At 49.1% G+C, this 14,689-nt stretch overlaps 1 protein-coding gene across 3 annotated transcripts; it reads right to left on the reverse strand.

Annotated features, from left to right (window-relative positions):
* Nucleotides 1-1,389: 1,389 nt before the first annotated feature.
* Nucleotides 1,390-14,553, reverse strand: LOC134541194 (beta-alanine-activating enzyme-like). Of its 3 annotated transcripts, XM_063384440.1 has the most exons (10): nucleotides 14,257-14,553; nucleotides 13,879-14,175; nucleotides 13,094-13,584; nucleotides 12,029-12,117; nucleotides 11,084-11,375; nucleotides 7,080-9,144; nucleotides 6,859-7,007; nucleotides 5,420-5,583; nucleotides 3,686-3,946; nucleotides 1,390-3,404 (listed from the first exon to the last, which is right to left on the reverse strand). In XM_063384440.1, exons 1-10 carry the CDS (start codon nucleotides 14,502-14,504, stop codon nucleotides 3,048-3,050), a joined length of 4,413 nt encoding a protein of 1,470 aa, XP_063240510.1. In that variant the 5' UTR covers nucleotides 14,505-14,553; the 3' UTR covers nucleotides 1,390-3,047. The 3 variants fall into 3 exon arrangements, with proteins under 3 accessions (XP_063240510.1, XP_063240509.1, XP_063240511.1); XM_063384439.1 differs by having other exon boundaries at nucleotides 6,859-9,144; XM_063384441.1 differs by lacking the exons at nucleotides 1,390-3,404; nucleotides 3,686-3,946 and having other exon boundaries at nucleotides 5,425-5,583; nucleotides 6,854-9,144.
* Nucleotides 14,554-14,689: the final 136 nt, after the last annotated feature.

The raw sequence follows: 14,689 nt of genomic DNA on the forward strand, positions 1-14,689 counted from the left end.
TGTTTGTGAGAGGCACGACAGAAGCATTTGTTTCTGCAAGCATTCCACTGGAGAAACTTGACCATCCCAGTTTACGGACTTGGATTGCTAGTAATGTGTCTGGAGGTGGAGATTTGCCTAGTGCTGACACCTCGCGAAGAAAGTATGTCCCATTAATTGGTGAGAAAATGAAAAAGGAAAATGAAAAAGTAAATTAAGAAAAATGTTAAAGATGAAGACTTAAATCATATTGTGCGATGAAATTACAGACAAAGGAGGGAATTGTGTTTTTAATATTCTCTTCAAGCCACTCAAATCCTCTTCAGTTAATAATGTGCACTTGGCAGCTTCAGTGATTTCGGACACTGCCAATTCAACATGTACTCAGGCCATACTTGAAACCTTAAATACATATGAAGTGAAGTTTGAGAACTGCATTGCGATTGTTACAGACTCGGCTGCGTACATGAACAAATTTGCAAATACGCTTCCTTGTTGGAGTTATTGGTGAACATTTGATACATATTCAGTGCTGGGCGCATAAAATTATTCTGGTAGGCAGTACTTGGCAACGTACTCTTAGTGAGTTAAACAGTTTTGTCGTGAATGTCAAAAGTGCTTTTTTGAACACAAGAAAAAGGAAACACGCTTATCTGTCGTTCCTTAGGGAGAAGCATGAAGATCGTACGGAAGTCAAGCAATTTCCAATGCCAGTACTGACATGTTGGAACTCGTGGTTCAAGGCAGTTGTTTACATTGATCAATATCTAGATGACATAGTTGAATTTATGAATGAAGTTTCTGACCGTAACAATGCAGGGGTGAATTTCACGAATGACATGTCTAAAGATCAACTTCAGGAAGTCAGAATACAAGCTTATTTCGTCAGTGAAAATTGCCCAAAATTGGTTGCCTTAGTAGAATTATTGGAAGGTAACTCTTTCCCAACATTTCATCTTCACCATCTCAAATTGGAGGATATCTGCACCAAGCTGGAGTTGTTCAAGGAAGGAATATTCTCACCTGCTTTAAAGCAAAAACTTTCAGTTCTTCGAACTGTAAAACAGGCTGAAGTAACAGCTAAATTGAAAACAGCTGCTCAACAAAGCAAAACTAAGCTCACAACATTGATGTCCACAGATCCTGCCAGAAATATTTTCAAAGCATGCAGTGAACTATTAAATCCAAGGCACCTCACAGTTCGATCCATGAACGAAAAAGACATAGCAAATTTAATGTGCAATTTGCCAGCTTTCAAAGAACCACGTTTGCAACAACCAAGTATTATTGAAGGTTTGACAGTCCTGAAACGAGTAGTTTCAGAACAGTTACGAGATGCACACACACAGACTGTTGATCTGTGTCAAATTCTTTGTTCACTTAGAGCAGAATATCCTGAATTTGCAACATTTGCTTTAAAATTACTATGGTTGCCTCCAACCAATGTTGATTCAGAGAGGTCTTTTTCTACATATGCTTGCATAGTTAGCGACAGAAGAAGAAATCTCAAACCAGAAAATGCTGAAGTCTATACAATGGTGTCTTTCAACTAAACATTGTTATTTTACATTGAAATTATTGCTTTCCAATTGGGACATTTGAAACTGTATTTATTAATTAACAATTACAAAGACATATGCTTAATATTAAGCAATGCCCTGCAGTTGTAAACCTGCCTATTAATTTTTTTTTTTAAATCTAGGTGTCATGTAAAGTGAAATGCTCAAATATGTGTAGTTTATTTGTACAGGAATCTTACTTTTTTATGTTTATTAGTAAAATTCCATATGTATAGTTAATACATTCTTTTAAAATTTGTGGTGTCGTTTGAATATGTAGTTCATAAAACCATTCTCTAAAGTTAAAAATGAAAAACCAAAACAGCGAAATAAAACCGAAATTTGATTTTTTCAAAACGAAATTTAAGGAAAAATAAAACCACTTTTACGGGACTCTAGCCATCACATTGACACAGTATTGAGTGTGTGTGGATTATTTCCATTCCACTTGATTGCAAATATTTCTGACATGTATTAGTGCTTGGCATTTCTTGTACCAGGTAAGAATACCTATTGTCCTATATTTTATTTGTATTACCTAAATTTGGAGGCTTGTGGAATCTGCATCCCCCAAGGCTTCACTCTTTTATTTTTGTGCTCTCTCTGTCCATCTTTATCTATGTCTTTGTATCAGTACATGTATATCCCACTGATGACCTTATCCTTTCTTTGAGTTCACTTCAACTTCAGTCTTCTTACAGAAGACTTTTGTAAGAAACAATTCAGCACTAGTCTGGAGTGATTTATGAAAATCACACTGGGAATCAAACCAGAGTTATCTGGATTGTGAAATCAGCGTCTCACCGTTGCGCCTCCTCACTCAATATGCCCTTCTTCCATTTTGGGTCATACACCGGCGTAAAGAATATGTAGCTGGGGACAAGAGGAATTAGTAATTGTCGGTTTCTCCGGCGCAAGGCAGACGTAGCAGGTGCGGCAACTGGAGCGAGGCAGTTCCGCTCAGCTGCCCACTTTCCCCAACCGCCTCTTCGCAGTCCGCGCTCGCGCCTCGGTCCAATGACCATGTCCGCTCATCAGTCGGGCTTGGAACTGAAATAAGTAGCCTCATATACATATTTATAAAAAACACTTTTGTACCCAAGCAGTGTAAATTTAATGTCCTGTTACAAATATTGAAATTTTAAAAACATCAGCAGCTACTTACTTAATTGAAACATTTCTTTATTTACTAAATTAATAAAAATTAGATTGTGTAATATTACGATATTTTAAGTTTGAACAAAATATTTGCTAACACTTTTTTTTTATATCATAACATTTAATTATTCTACCCTTTACAGTTCCTGGGGAAAAAAAAAAGAGTAAAATTTCCATTTTGTTTGCTACATAATATGTATAAGAGGAAACCATATTCATTGCCAGTTTTCACAGCAATTATGAAAAAAAAATATATTCTGGGGAAAAATGAGTTACTAGTTGGGAACGCTTGCAGAATGAGACATACATTGGGACCAAAACAACACGTGAATGAAACAGGAGGTACTGCAGCTACCGGACGTCCAGGCAGTACACGTGGTCGTCCCGGCAGCCCACGCACACTCGCCGCGGGTCGCAGGCGGCCGGGGAGGAGAACACCTCGTGCGGGAGGCGTTGGCAGCACTGGACCGCCCCCGACTGCAGCTCCAGCAGGTACGCCGAGCCGCTGGATGCGACCACCACGGCCCGGGGCTCGCCCGGCAGGCGGCACGGAGTCGCTACCACCGGAGAGTCGAGCCTGGTCTGCCAGCACACGGACCCCGTGTCATCCACGCGGTACACGCGGCCATCTTGGCAGCCCAGCAGCACTGCCGTGTCCAGCACGCACGGCGACGAGAACACGTTGCCTCCCAGCGTCAGCGACCACACCTGCACACCAACACTGCAATCAGCTCAGACTTTTCATGCCAGTAAGCTACTCTGATCCTGATAAAAGGGTATTTATTATGAAGGGATCGTTATTGGAATTGAGATAGAATTTGTTATAAACCGGACACCCAAACACAAAACCATTTTTGCACAAGTCTGTATTCAATCTTCTTTACAACAGAATTTTGTGGCATTTTATTTAAATATTAAAATTTTTTAAATGACATAAGCAGATACCCTTGAAGGGCATGCAGGACCTCAGCTGCAGAGAGGACACAGACCTGGTCGCCCGTGGCTGCCTCCACGCAGAGCAGCCGCCCAGACACCTCGGCAAACAGCGCCCGCCCCGACGAGAGCAGGGCCGGCGACGAGAACACGGGGTCCACCAGCCGGCGCTTCCAGCGGAGACCCCCGCCGCGCTGCGACACGGCGACACACGTGCCGTCCAGCGCGGCGGCCAGCACCAGGCCCGAGCACGGCTCCAGCAGCGGCGACGCCAGCACGCTTGCGCCCAGACTCACTCGCCAACACACTGCCCCGTCCTGCAGCAACAATCCTGTCTCTTACATCTGGAGCAAGACATCCTGATGCAGCATCTGACTAGATTCTCTTTCACTTCCCAAACCCAAAACAACCAAAATTTAAGCTAAAATTTTTATTAACTTAATCCCTTCATAATATGCCAAACACTCCCAGTTACCCAGTTAAAATTACTAACCCATATTCCCGGTACTGTTTCTATGAGCACACACGAGTAAGTTATTAATATTAATTACACCTGCAATGTCATAAAATGTGTGTGAACTAACTGAGTACTCAACCTGAAAAATAATACACAAATAAATTTTAAAAAAAGAATAATAATATTGGTAACCATATTGAAAAAACAATAGTTGCAGCAGAAAAAAAGTACTTCAAGGGGCAGTCAGTAACGTTTGCAGTGTCGGGTACCTCCAGACGCAGGCAGTAGAGGTGGTGGTGTAAAGTACTTCAAGGTGCAGTCAGTAATGGTAGCAGTCTCGGGTACCTGCAGGCGCAGGCAGTAGAGGTGATGGTGTAAAGTACATCAAGGTGCAGTCAGTAATGGTAGCAGTCTCGGGTACCTCCAGGCGCAGGCAGTAGAGGTGGTGGTGTAAAGTACATCAAGGTGCAGTCAGTAATGGTAGCAGTCTCGGGTACCTGCAGGCGCAGGCAGTAGAGGTGATGGTGTAAAGTACATCAAGGTGCAGTCAGTAATGGTAGCAGTCTCGGGTACCTGCAGGCGCAGGCAGTAGAGGTGATGGTGTAAAGTACATCAAGGTGCAGTCAGTAATGGTAGCGGTCTCGGGTACCTGGAGGCGCAGGCAGTAGAGGTGATGGTGTAAAGTACATCAAGGTGCAGTCAGTAATGGTAGCAGTCTCGGGTACCTCCAGGCGCAGGCAGTAGAGGTGATGGTGTAAAGTACATCAAGGTGCAGTCAGTAATGGTAGCAGTCTCGGGTACCTCCAGGCGCAGGCAGTAGAGGTGGTGGTGTAAAGTACATCAAGGTGCAGTCAGTAATGGTAGCAGTCTCGGGTACCTCCAGGCACAGGCAGTAGAGGTGATGGTGTAAAGTACATCAAGGTGCAGTCAGTAATGGTAGCAGTCTCGGGTACCTCCAGGCGCAGGCAGTAGAGGTGGTGGTGTAAAGTACATCAAGGTGCAGTCAGTAATGGTAGCGGTCTCGGGTACCTGCAGGCGCAGGCAGTAGAGGTGATGGTGTAAAGTACATCAAGGTGCAGTCAGTAATGGTAGCAGTCTCGGGTACCTGCAGGCGCAGGCAGTAGAGGTGATGGTGTAAAGTACATCAAGGTGCAGTCAGTAATGGTAGCAGTCTCGGGTACCTCCAGGCGCAGGCAGTAGAGGTGATGGTGTAAAGTACATCAAGGTGCAGTCAGTAATGGTAGCGGTCTCGGGTACCTGCAGGCGCAGGCAGTAGAGGTGATGGTGTAAAGTACATCAAGGTGCAGTCAGTAATGGTAGCAGTCTCGGGTACCTCCAGGCGCAGGCAGTAGAGGTGGTGGTCGTAGGAGCCCACCGCGACAGAGGAGTTGTCCTGGCACAGAGAGGGGCTGCTCTTCACCATCTGGCTCGTGAAGAACCTCCAGACCAGGGTGCCAGTGTCCAGACGCAGGCAGTACACCCCGCCATCGTAGCAGCCTGCGGGATCACTCGCCTTCACTTCCTCCCGCTCTCTCTGGCTTGGACACATGCAGATGGTCACATATTCACTTAGAGATACACCCAACAAATTTTTCTACTTGACTACCTTCAAAAATATTAATGACTTCTCAGTGCAAAACAAATTTTGCCAATTTTAATTTTCAGAAACTGAACACTTCATCACCGAGTCAATATAATACCTAACATTTATACAAGAAGACACTTTGGCTGAGGATGTTATAGAGCGTATCTCTCTTTGCTAACAACAACCGAAATCTCAACAGAAAAGCAAGAGAATCATTGCTTTGAAAAAGAAGCTAAACATTATGTTTTGAATGCAATATGAAATTGGTCTATTGATTGCCAGAAAAGTTTGGTACAATTAGAAGCAAATTTTTAAGAAACAATATTCTGTAACACATGTTCATGTATATGAAGCATTATTTTGTGGAGTCTGCTCATTAAGAATATGGTACAATCTTTGTTTATGCATTCTTTGGCAATGTATTGTACATGCCCTTATAAAATATTGATTTGTAAGAATATTAATTAAGTAGAGAATATTAATTAAGTAGAGTAATGTTTTTAACATATCTTCTATGAGGAACAGCTTAGTTAAAAAAATACACACACTACGTAATAACTTCATCCCTTATACAATTTTATATGCTGTTAAAGATAGCATCCTGAACTTCTGCCAAGTTGTAAAACTACATGATGTGCCTTCGAACTGCGTCACTCATGCCACTTTAGTCGCTCTTGTTTACGGCTTCCTGAAACTCTGGGGAAGGGAGGCGTGACAGATGAGACAGGATAACCATTTGGAGAGGGGGAGATAGTTCAAGTCCACTTCCTTCTGCTTCCCCTCCCTGTGGCTCAAGCACCCCCCCCCCCCCTTCACATTCAACCAGACGACCACAGTACATCGCAGCATTCTCTGCTTTCTGCCCGATGGCTTTTTAACTACAGACATAGACCATAGTTCATTTTTCTAATTGCTGCTTGCTGTTTCCTAAAAGAGCATGTAAATCACTCTACTGACAAAATAGGAAACAGAAAAGTCCTAGTAAATATAGTATTATTTAAATTCTACGTATTTGAATTGTGATTTCCACACAGTAAAGTAAACTAATTTTCTGAAACTCATAATAAAAAGTATGGTGTCACATTATTTTCAGGTAAACACGGTAAGTAGATGGAATCTGTAAAACAGTACAACAATCATAATAAAATAACTGCCAAGTACTTTGGTAATGGCTGAGCTTACCCTACCGACTACTCCAAGCGTTCCACTTGGGGATATGCAGACAGACGACTCGATGCGGTCGGGCAAGTCGACCTGCCACACGATCGTCCCCGTGTGGGCGTCCAGGGCTGCGAGCCGGCGCGAGTGGCAGCCCACCACCACCAGCTCCCTGCCACTGCAGCAACACATCGCAGGCTCGCACGGCGCACGGCGTGGCACTAGCACAGCTGCACGCACAGATACCCACCTGCAATACCGAGCCACGAGAGGAGAGGCATCCACGCACCGCCCCAGGCTGGTCTTCCATCTCACCTCCAGCCTGGCCCGGCCGTCACGCGGGGCCGGTTGCTCCGGATCACAGTCCCCACAGTGCACCGTGGTCCTGCCCCGACAGCTGCTCACGCACAGCCTCTCGCCACCTGCTAGTCCTCCTGAGTCTGCCTGCGAGGCGGTGCTGCCACCTGCTGGCCGGGACAGGCCGGTCTCTCCTGAGTCTGCCTCGGGAGCAGCTGCCTGCGAGGCGGTGCTGGCACCTGCTGGCCGGGGCAGGCCTGTCTCTCCTGAGTCTGCCTCGGGAGCAGCTGCCTGCGAGGCGGTGCTGGCACCTGCTGGCCGGGGCAGGCCTGTCTCTCCTGAGTCTGCCTCGGGAGCAGCTGCCTGCGAGGCGGTGCTGGCACCTGCTGGCCGGGGCAGGCCTGTCTCTCCTGAGTCTGCCTCGGGAGCAGCTGCGTGCGAGGCGGTGCTGCCAGCTGCTGGCCGGGGCAGGCCTGTCTCTCCTGAGTCTGCCTCGGGAGCAGCTGCGTGCGAGGCGGTGCTGGCACCTGCTGGCCGGGGCAGGCCTGTCTCTCCTGAGTCTGCCTCGGGAGCAGCTGCCTGCGAGGCGGTGCTGGCACCTGCTGGCCGGGGCAGGCCTGTCTCTCCTGAGTCTGCCTCGGGAGCAGCTGCGTGCGAGGCGGTGCTGCCAGCTGCTGGCCGGGGCAGGCCTGTCTCTCCTGAGTCTGCCTCGGGAGCAGCTGCCTGCGAGGCGGTGCTGGCACCTGCTGGCCGGGGCAGGCCTGTCTCTCCTGAGTCTGCCTCGGGAGCAGCTGCGTGCGAGGCGGTGCTGGCACCTGCTGGCCGGGGCAGGCCTGTCTCTCCTGAGTCTGCCTCGGGAGCAGCTGCGTGCGAGGCGGTGCTGGCACCTGCTGGCCGGGGCAGGCCTGTCTCTCCTGAGTCTGCCTCGGGAGCAGCTGCCTGCGAGGCGGTGCTGGCACCTGCTGGCCGGGGCAGGCCTGTCTCTCCTGAGTCTGCCTCGGGAGCAGCTGCCTGCGAGGCGGTGCTGGCACCTGCTGGCCGGGGCAGGCCTGTCTCTCCTGAGTCTGCCTCGGGAGCAGCTGCCTGCGAGGCGGTGCTGCCAGCTGCTGGCCGGGGCAGGCCTGTCTCTCCTGAGTCTGCCTCGGGAGCAGCTGCCTGCGAGGCGGTGCTGGCACCTGCTGGCCGGGGCAGGCCTGTCTCTCCTGAGTCTGCCTCGGGAGCAGCTGCCTGCGAGGCGGTGCTGCCAGCTGCTGGCCGGGGCAGGCCTGTCTCTCCTGAGTCTGCCTCGGGAGCAGCTGCGTGCGAGGCGGTGCTGGCACCTGCTGGCCGGGGCAGGCCTGTCTCTCCTGAGTCTGCCTCGGGAGCAGCTGCGTGCGAGGCGGTGCTGGCACCTGCTGGCCGGGGCAGGCCTGTCTCTCCTGAGTCTGCCTCGGGAGCAGCTGCCTGCGAGGCGGTGCTGGCACCTGCTGGCCGGGGCAGGCCTGTCTCTCCTGAGTCTGCCTCGGGAGCAGCTGCCTGCGAGGCGGTGCTGCCAGCTGCTGGCCGGGGCAGGCCTGTCTCTCCTGAGTCTGCCTCGGGAGCAGCTGCCTGCGAGGCGGTGCTGGCACCTGCTGGCCGGGGCAGGCCTGTCTCTCCTGAGTCTGCCTCGGGAGCAGCTGTCTGCGAGGCGGTAGTGCCAGCTGCTGGCCGGGGCAGGCCTGTCTCTCCTGAGTCTGCCTCGGCAGCAGCTGTCCCACCAAGCTTGCGGACGTGCGCGCGACACTCCTGGAAGGTGGCTCCCCCCAGCAGCAGCGGGAGGAGCTGTCCCGGGGCTGGCTGCCCGCACAGCCTCTCCAGCTCTGCGGCCAACTGCAGGGCGACGAAGGAGTTACCACCGCAGCGTGTGAAACTGTCGTTGGCAGCCGGCTCCTGGGGGCCGAGGTACTCCAGCCACAAGCTCGCGAACGTCCGCTCCAAGTCCCCCTCGCGCCTCTCGCCTTCCCGCAGCGAGCGCTTCAAGGCAGCGTCGTCCACCTTCCCTGCGAGCCACACGTCCACGCTCCTCAGTCTGCAGCAGGGGGGCGGAGACCGGGCAGTGGGGGGACGTAATGGCATGCAGGGTCACGCAGAGCGAGCTGCATGAAAATAAGTACCGCTGTTCCGAAACCTCCAATAATACCCCGATATCGCAACCAATTACCCGATAATACCACAGATACCCCGATATCACCACTGACACTCTAATATCACCACCAATAACTCAATATCACAGATACCCTGGTATCACCACCGATACCCTGGTATCACCACCAATACCCTGATGTCACCACCGATAATCTGATAATACCACTGACATTCTGATCTGATTAAGTATTGGGGTCTATACATAACATCATTCAATAAAAATTATATGATAACCATGCATAATATTAATATTGAGCATTTATAAAAGCAAATGAATTGCCACCTTTTGAATTTTTTTTACAAGTAACCAACTTTATTTAAACAAAAATACAACACAAAAAGAAAAAAAACTAAATAATTTCAGGAGCAAATCTCAGGCTTCCAATGTTTTAAAGCTTTGCAACAAATATTAAGGTTGATCATAATTACGAACATGCTTGACTTTTTACAGCTATTTGATGATCTTCAGACAATATTTCAGACCAAAGATATCCCACTGCACAAAGCTCTCATGGCCTCAAATAATAGTAATGATAAAAAATTAAATAACCAGCATTTGAGAGCGAGCCTTGAAGATACTTTTCCACAAGGTTAAAGCTGGTTTATTTAGCTTAGCAATTCAGTTTGAAACTACATATGCTACAAAGTATGAATATTTTTCTAGTTATGCCACTAAAACTTATATAAATAAACACTCTTACTAATTTTCCAAAATTATTAATATTACTACAAGGCAGCTTTTCTGATTTAATAATCAAATCTTAAGATTTAAAGCAATCAAACTTTACCAGAAAGCTTACAAATGAAACTGGGCTCACAAATTAAATCAGTTAAACTCAATTTACTTGAGGTAGTGTTATGAAGTTAGCGTAGAATTTACTGATTAAACTTAACTAACGACCTATTCATGGGGGAAACGCTATCGCGAGGAACGAAAGACACAACTACGTGGTTACGACCCACTCCAACTGAAGGAACTCATTTTGACAGGCCAACTACGCACTGACCGGAATGAGAGCCACCTAATGGCTGAGAAGGGACTCCCGCCAGGGACAGCAGATACCATGCAAGATTAAAACGAGATGATACTACAAAACTTACAACCATGAAAATGTGGAAGATCTACAATCAAATTAAAAAGTTATAAATATATAAAAACTATGTATATAATTCATGTAAAAGTTTTATTCCTAGGGCTTTGTAAAGCAATACAAACATAATTATTTTTGTGAAATACGTATGTGAACCTACTAAGCATCAAATATTATGTAAATTGGTGCTTAAAGGTCATATTTAACCATATTATGGTAAATAGTTTGCATTTTTGTTAAGTTAATTAGGTTTATCTTATCAAGTATATAAATTATAATTATTAGTTGAGTGGATTTTTTTATGCATAATTGCTCGTTAAGAGGTTCTAGTCAGTGTTGGTGGTCGCTTGTCAACTTTCATCAGAATGTTTTAATAGAGAACATATCATGCAATGCATCAATACATTTCAGCTAAAGAGTTAAAAGCGATAAATTAATAGCTGTAAAATTTACTTTTTATAAAAGTTAGGAACAGGTAAATTTCTTCACATAGAACGCCAAAAATATATACAATAAAAAGATAATTCCTTTAAAATAAGGTACTTTCTAATGAGATTCCGCTCTATCACCTACTTAAAAGTGTTTCTACTGTCTGCAAATAAATTTTGAGCAAACATACCAAACTCAGTGCTACTGCCTTGTAATGCTTGCTCTATGGTAACTGTATCACAGTGCCAGTACACAGCAGGTTTGCACGGCTCACCGTGGGAAGACAGCGGCCAGCGCGGCAGCACGCGCACCGTGTCGGGCCGCGCGGCGGGGGGCAGGTGGCGTGCCAGGTGCCATCGCACGTCCCGAGCCTGCCGCCGTGCGTCGCCCAGCAGGAACAGGCCCAGGCGGTGCGAGCGGTCGTCCCACACAGCGCGGCACCGCGCGTCCGCGCGCCAGCGACGCACCTCCCGCTCCACCGCGTCCAGGTCCACGCGCTCGCCCCAGCGCTTCACCCGGCGGTCCGCGCGCCCCGCGTACAGCACGCTGCCGCTCGCCCCGTCCACCTGGCACCGGCACCACGCCTTTGAATATATACACTGTATAGAAGTCGCCAGCCCAGGTTAAAATTTCTAATACGGTTTTGAGGTAGTTGGTTAATTCACCGCCGCAATCGCCACCATTTCTAGGGCATCGACTTGCGGTGGTCCCTAGCGGAGAAATGTCGAACTCTTCAAACACCCCTTCCCCCTCCCGTTGAACGACCTTGAGCTGCAGTGAATGATAGCTGGGGGGTGCGGGGAATGACAGCGGGCGACAGTGCTGCGCTCTAACGTGTAAATAACAACTAAGACGATACAGGGCGTTACGGCAGCGCACTGCAGCGGTGAAGTTCCCAAGCTGCTCATCATACGCTCCTGAAAAACGTAGAGTAAATCCTATCCACTCGCAACTTCTATACAGTGTATATATTCAAAGACCACGCAGCGTCACCTCCAGACCTTCCTCTCACCGTCACGTATTCTGGCTGTTCTCTGTGTCCAACACAAAGGAGTGGTGGGCCACCACGCTTGAGTGGGTTCGAGTCTCGGGATATTCGCAGTGCCGCAGTGTTGCTGGTGGGATTTCTCAGGGTGCTCCCATTTCCTCCACCCACGTCATCCATCCCTCATGACCCCTCGTCTCTAGTGACACATGCACGTGAGCTGCTATGCTGTACCTGGACGATGTCCCCGGTGGCTCGGAGCACCGGCTCAGTCAGGACCCGTGGCTCTTCGTCGCCGACGAAGCACGTTCGTTCCAAGCTTCCTGAAACAACACAGAGCGTGCAGCAGTCCAGCTCAGCTGTCATCGTGACAACTGTACGTGTTAATAAATTACATGAAGATGTTTATAGGCTGTCCAACTTGCAAATTTAGAATCCCAATATTGAACCGGTCGTTAGGGCAGAAGGCATCGGGTGTTGGGGAGACGAGGTACAAAACGAGCACAGTGGGAAAAGTAACATTTTATTTTTGTAGTAATTCGTGAAAATGACTATAAAAATTAGAAAATTGCATTTTAACTCAAAACCAGGGGTGCAACAACTAAATTTCCAAAGGGGGGGCAATATACATTTTTATAAAGAATAATCGATCCCCCCCCCCCCCCCCCTTATTGAAGTGGGGAGTCCGGGGGTCCTCCCCCGGGAAAATTTGTATTTCAAGGTGGAAAATGGTGCTATTTAAGCAGTTTTATTATCTAAAAATTGATTACACAGCACTTTTTTTGCCCCCGTTTGCCCCCACTTCAAAGTTTCAGAGGGCGGGCCAAATACCCTTGCCGCCTCCTGTTGTTGCACCCCTGCTCAAAACATAATAATTTGTGTTATTTTTTTGAGTTTATCACGAATGTGATTTTTCAGGTCCCTTCTTTTTAGCCATGAACTACATTAGACTAGTCACCTCCTTGAAGCGCAACAGGAGGAACCAAACTGTTAGATCAACCCAACATTGCCTCTTGCTTTAAGCCAGCTTAAGACAGACAAGAAGACAACAGAAGTTCCAATGTAGAAATTACTTTTGAAAGCCTAACACAGTATTCATATCCTCTCATCTTCATTGCATGTGATAATGCTCTCCAATACAACTGTATTTTGTCACATGCCTACTTAGCACGATACCTTTTATGTAATTTAATCCGTTGCTATTATGAATAGCCACAATCTGTGTTTTCCGTACCAAACTGCACGCACAGGAGAAACACGCTCTAGGCGTGCTCAGGAACACAAGCGAGGGGCACGCACCCACGAACAAGCTGCCCTCCCCGTGAGTCACCGGCCGGCCGGTCGTGTCGCGCACGCACAGCAGCGTGTGGGAGAGCGGGGCGCCCAGCGGCACGCCGGCCGCGTGGGCGTCCCAGCGCACCCTCTGCACGGACGCCCAGCACGACACCTCCGTCAGCCCGTACACGTTGAACACATGGCAGCGGGCGCAGCCGCGCACCCAGCGCGCGAGCACGGGCAGTGGCGGGCACGGCTCTCCGCCCAGCAGCAGCGCGCGCAGGTGCGACGGCAGCGTGCCGTGCTCCCCCAGCCAGTGGCCCAGCACGGACGGCGTGGCCTGGAGCACGGTGACTCCGCGCAGCAGGCGTCGAGGCTGGCCGCGCACGGCAGGGGCCGCCACCTTGAGCGCTGCGCCGCTGCTCAGCGCCAGGAACATCTCCACCGCGCTGGGGTCGAAGGTGAGCGGCGCAGCCAGCAGCACCACGTCGCTGGGCTCCATTCGCAGCTCGCGCCTGCGCACTCACACGTCCACGCCATCCAGTAGGGCTGTCCCCTGGCATGAAGCACTAGTGTTTGATAACATTATACAGTATTTGCAAGATGACTGTCGGGTCGGAGTGAAGGTTGAACAGCTAGAAGAACCACTGAACTGGAAGCACACAAGGGAGAGGGCAGTAGCAAAGGCACACGTAAGGTGAAAGGATGGGTGATGAGGGATTGACTGTAGAATACATGGAAAGGAACAGTAAAGGAGGGCGTTCCCTGTGTGTCAGGTATCGAGAGCACAGCTACATAGAGCAGCGCACCTGAGGTCGGTGATGTTGGGCAGGATGGCGGCGTGGGGCACCTGCACGGTGGTAGCACGGCCGGTGCTGCCCGAGGTGCGGACCGCGAAGGCCAGCCCCACGGGGCCCGGCGCGCGCGGGGCCGCGCGGCGCACCTCCCACAGTCCCAGGGGCCGGCCGTGGAGCCTGAGGCGGGCCCGCAGGCGGCACCCGCGCATCGCCCCGCCGCGCTCCGCCACCAGCCAGCGGCAGCCGAGCCGCCGCAGCAGGCGCCAGTCCCGACCCACCGCCACGTACGCCTTTCCCACCCGCAAGATCCTACACACCGCAACTGACCGTCAACACATTTCCCCAAACTGACAGCGTTGACAGTCGCTTACACAAACACTCTCTACTTACCCCAGTATAACTGTGGGCGCGAGGTGCAAGTTCCTGATACACATGCCAATGTAAGTGCAGTTCCCACAAAACTGGCTAAGACACAGCGATAGCTTCTCCAGTTCCGACATCAACTCCGTATACTTTATTATCACATCGAGATGTTCACCGGAGTCGTGTAAAATAGCAGTATTGTCGGGGAAATTCTGACACGAATTGTTAAACAAATCATACAACGACTCTGCGTCCTCATCACTCAGACTATCCATATAAAATATTAAGTGACGATCACAATCAGACTAAGGAGCATGGACTATTCAAACTTTCAAACACAACAGAAGCACGTGACTAAACAAAATAAATACAGTAAGAATCGATTTAAAATGAATCGAGTAATTTTTTCGCTGTTGGTTAATCGATGAATCTAATTTCCTTAACCAGCAGAAACAATTAT

This window comes from Bacillus rossius, chromosome 18 (genome assembly GCF_032445375.1).
Source record: "Bacillus rossius redtenbacheri isolate Brsri chromosome 18, Brsri_v3, whole genome shotgun sequence".
In the NCBI taxonomy this organism is placed as follows: Eukaryota; Metazoa; Arthropoda; class Insecta; order Phasmatodea; family Bacillidae; genus Bacillus; species Bacillus rossius.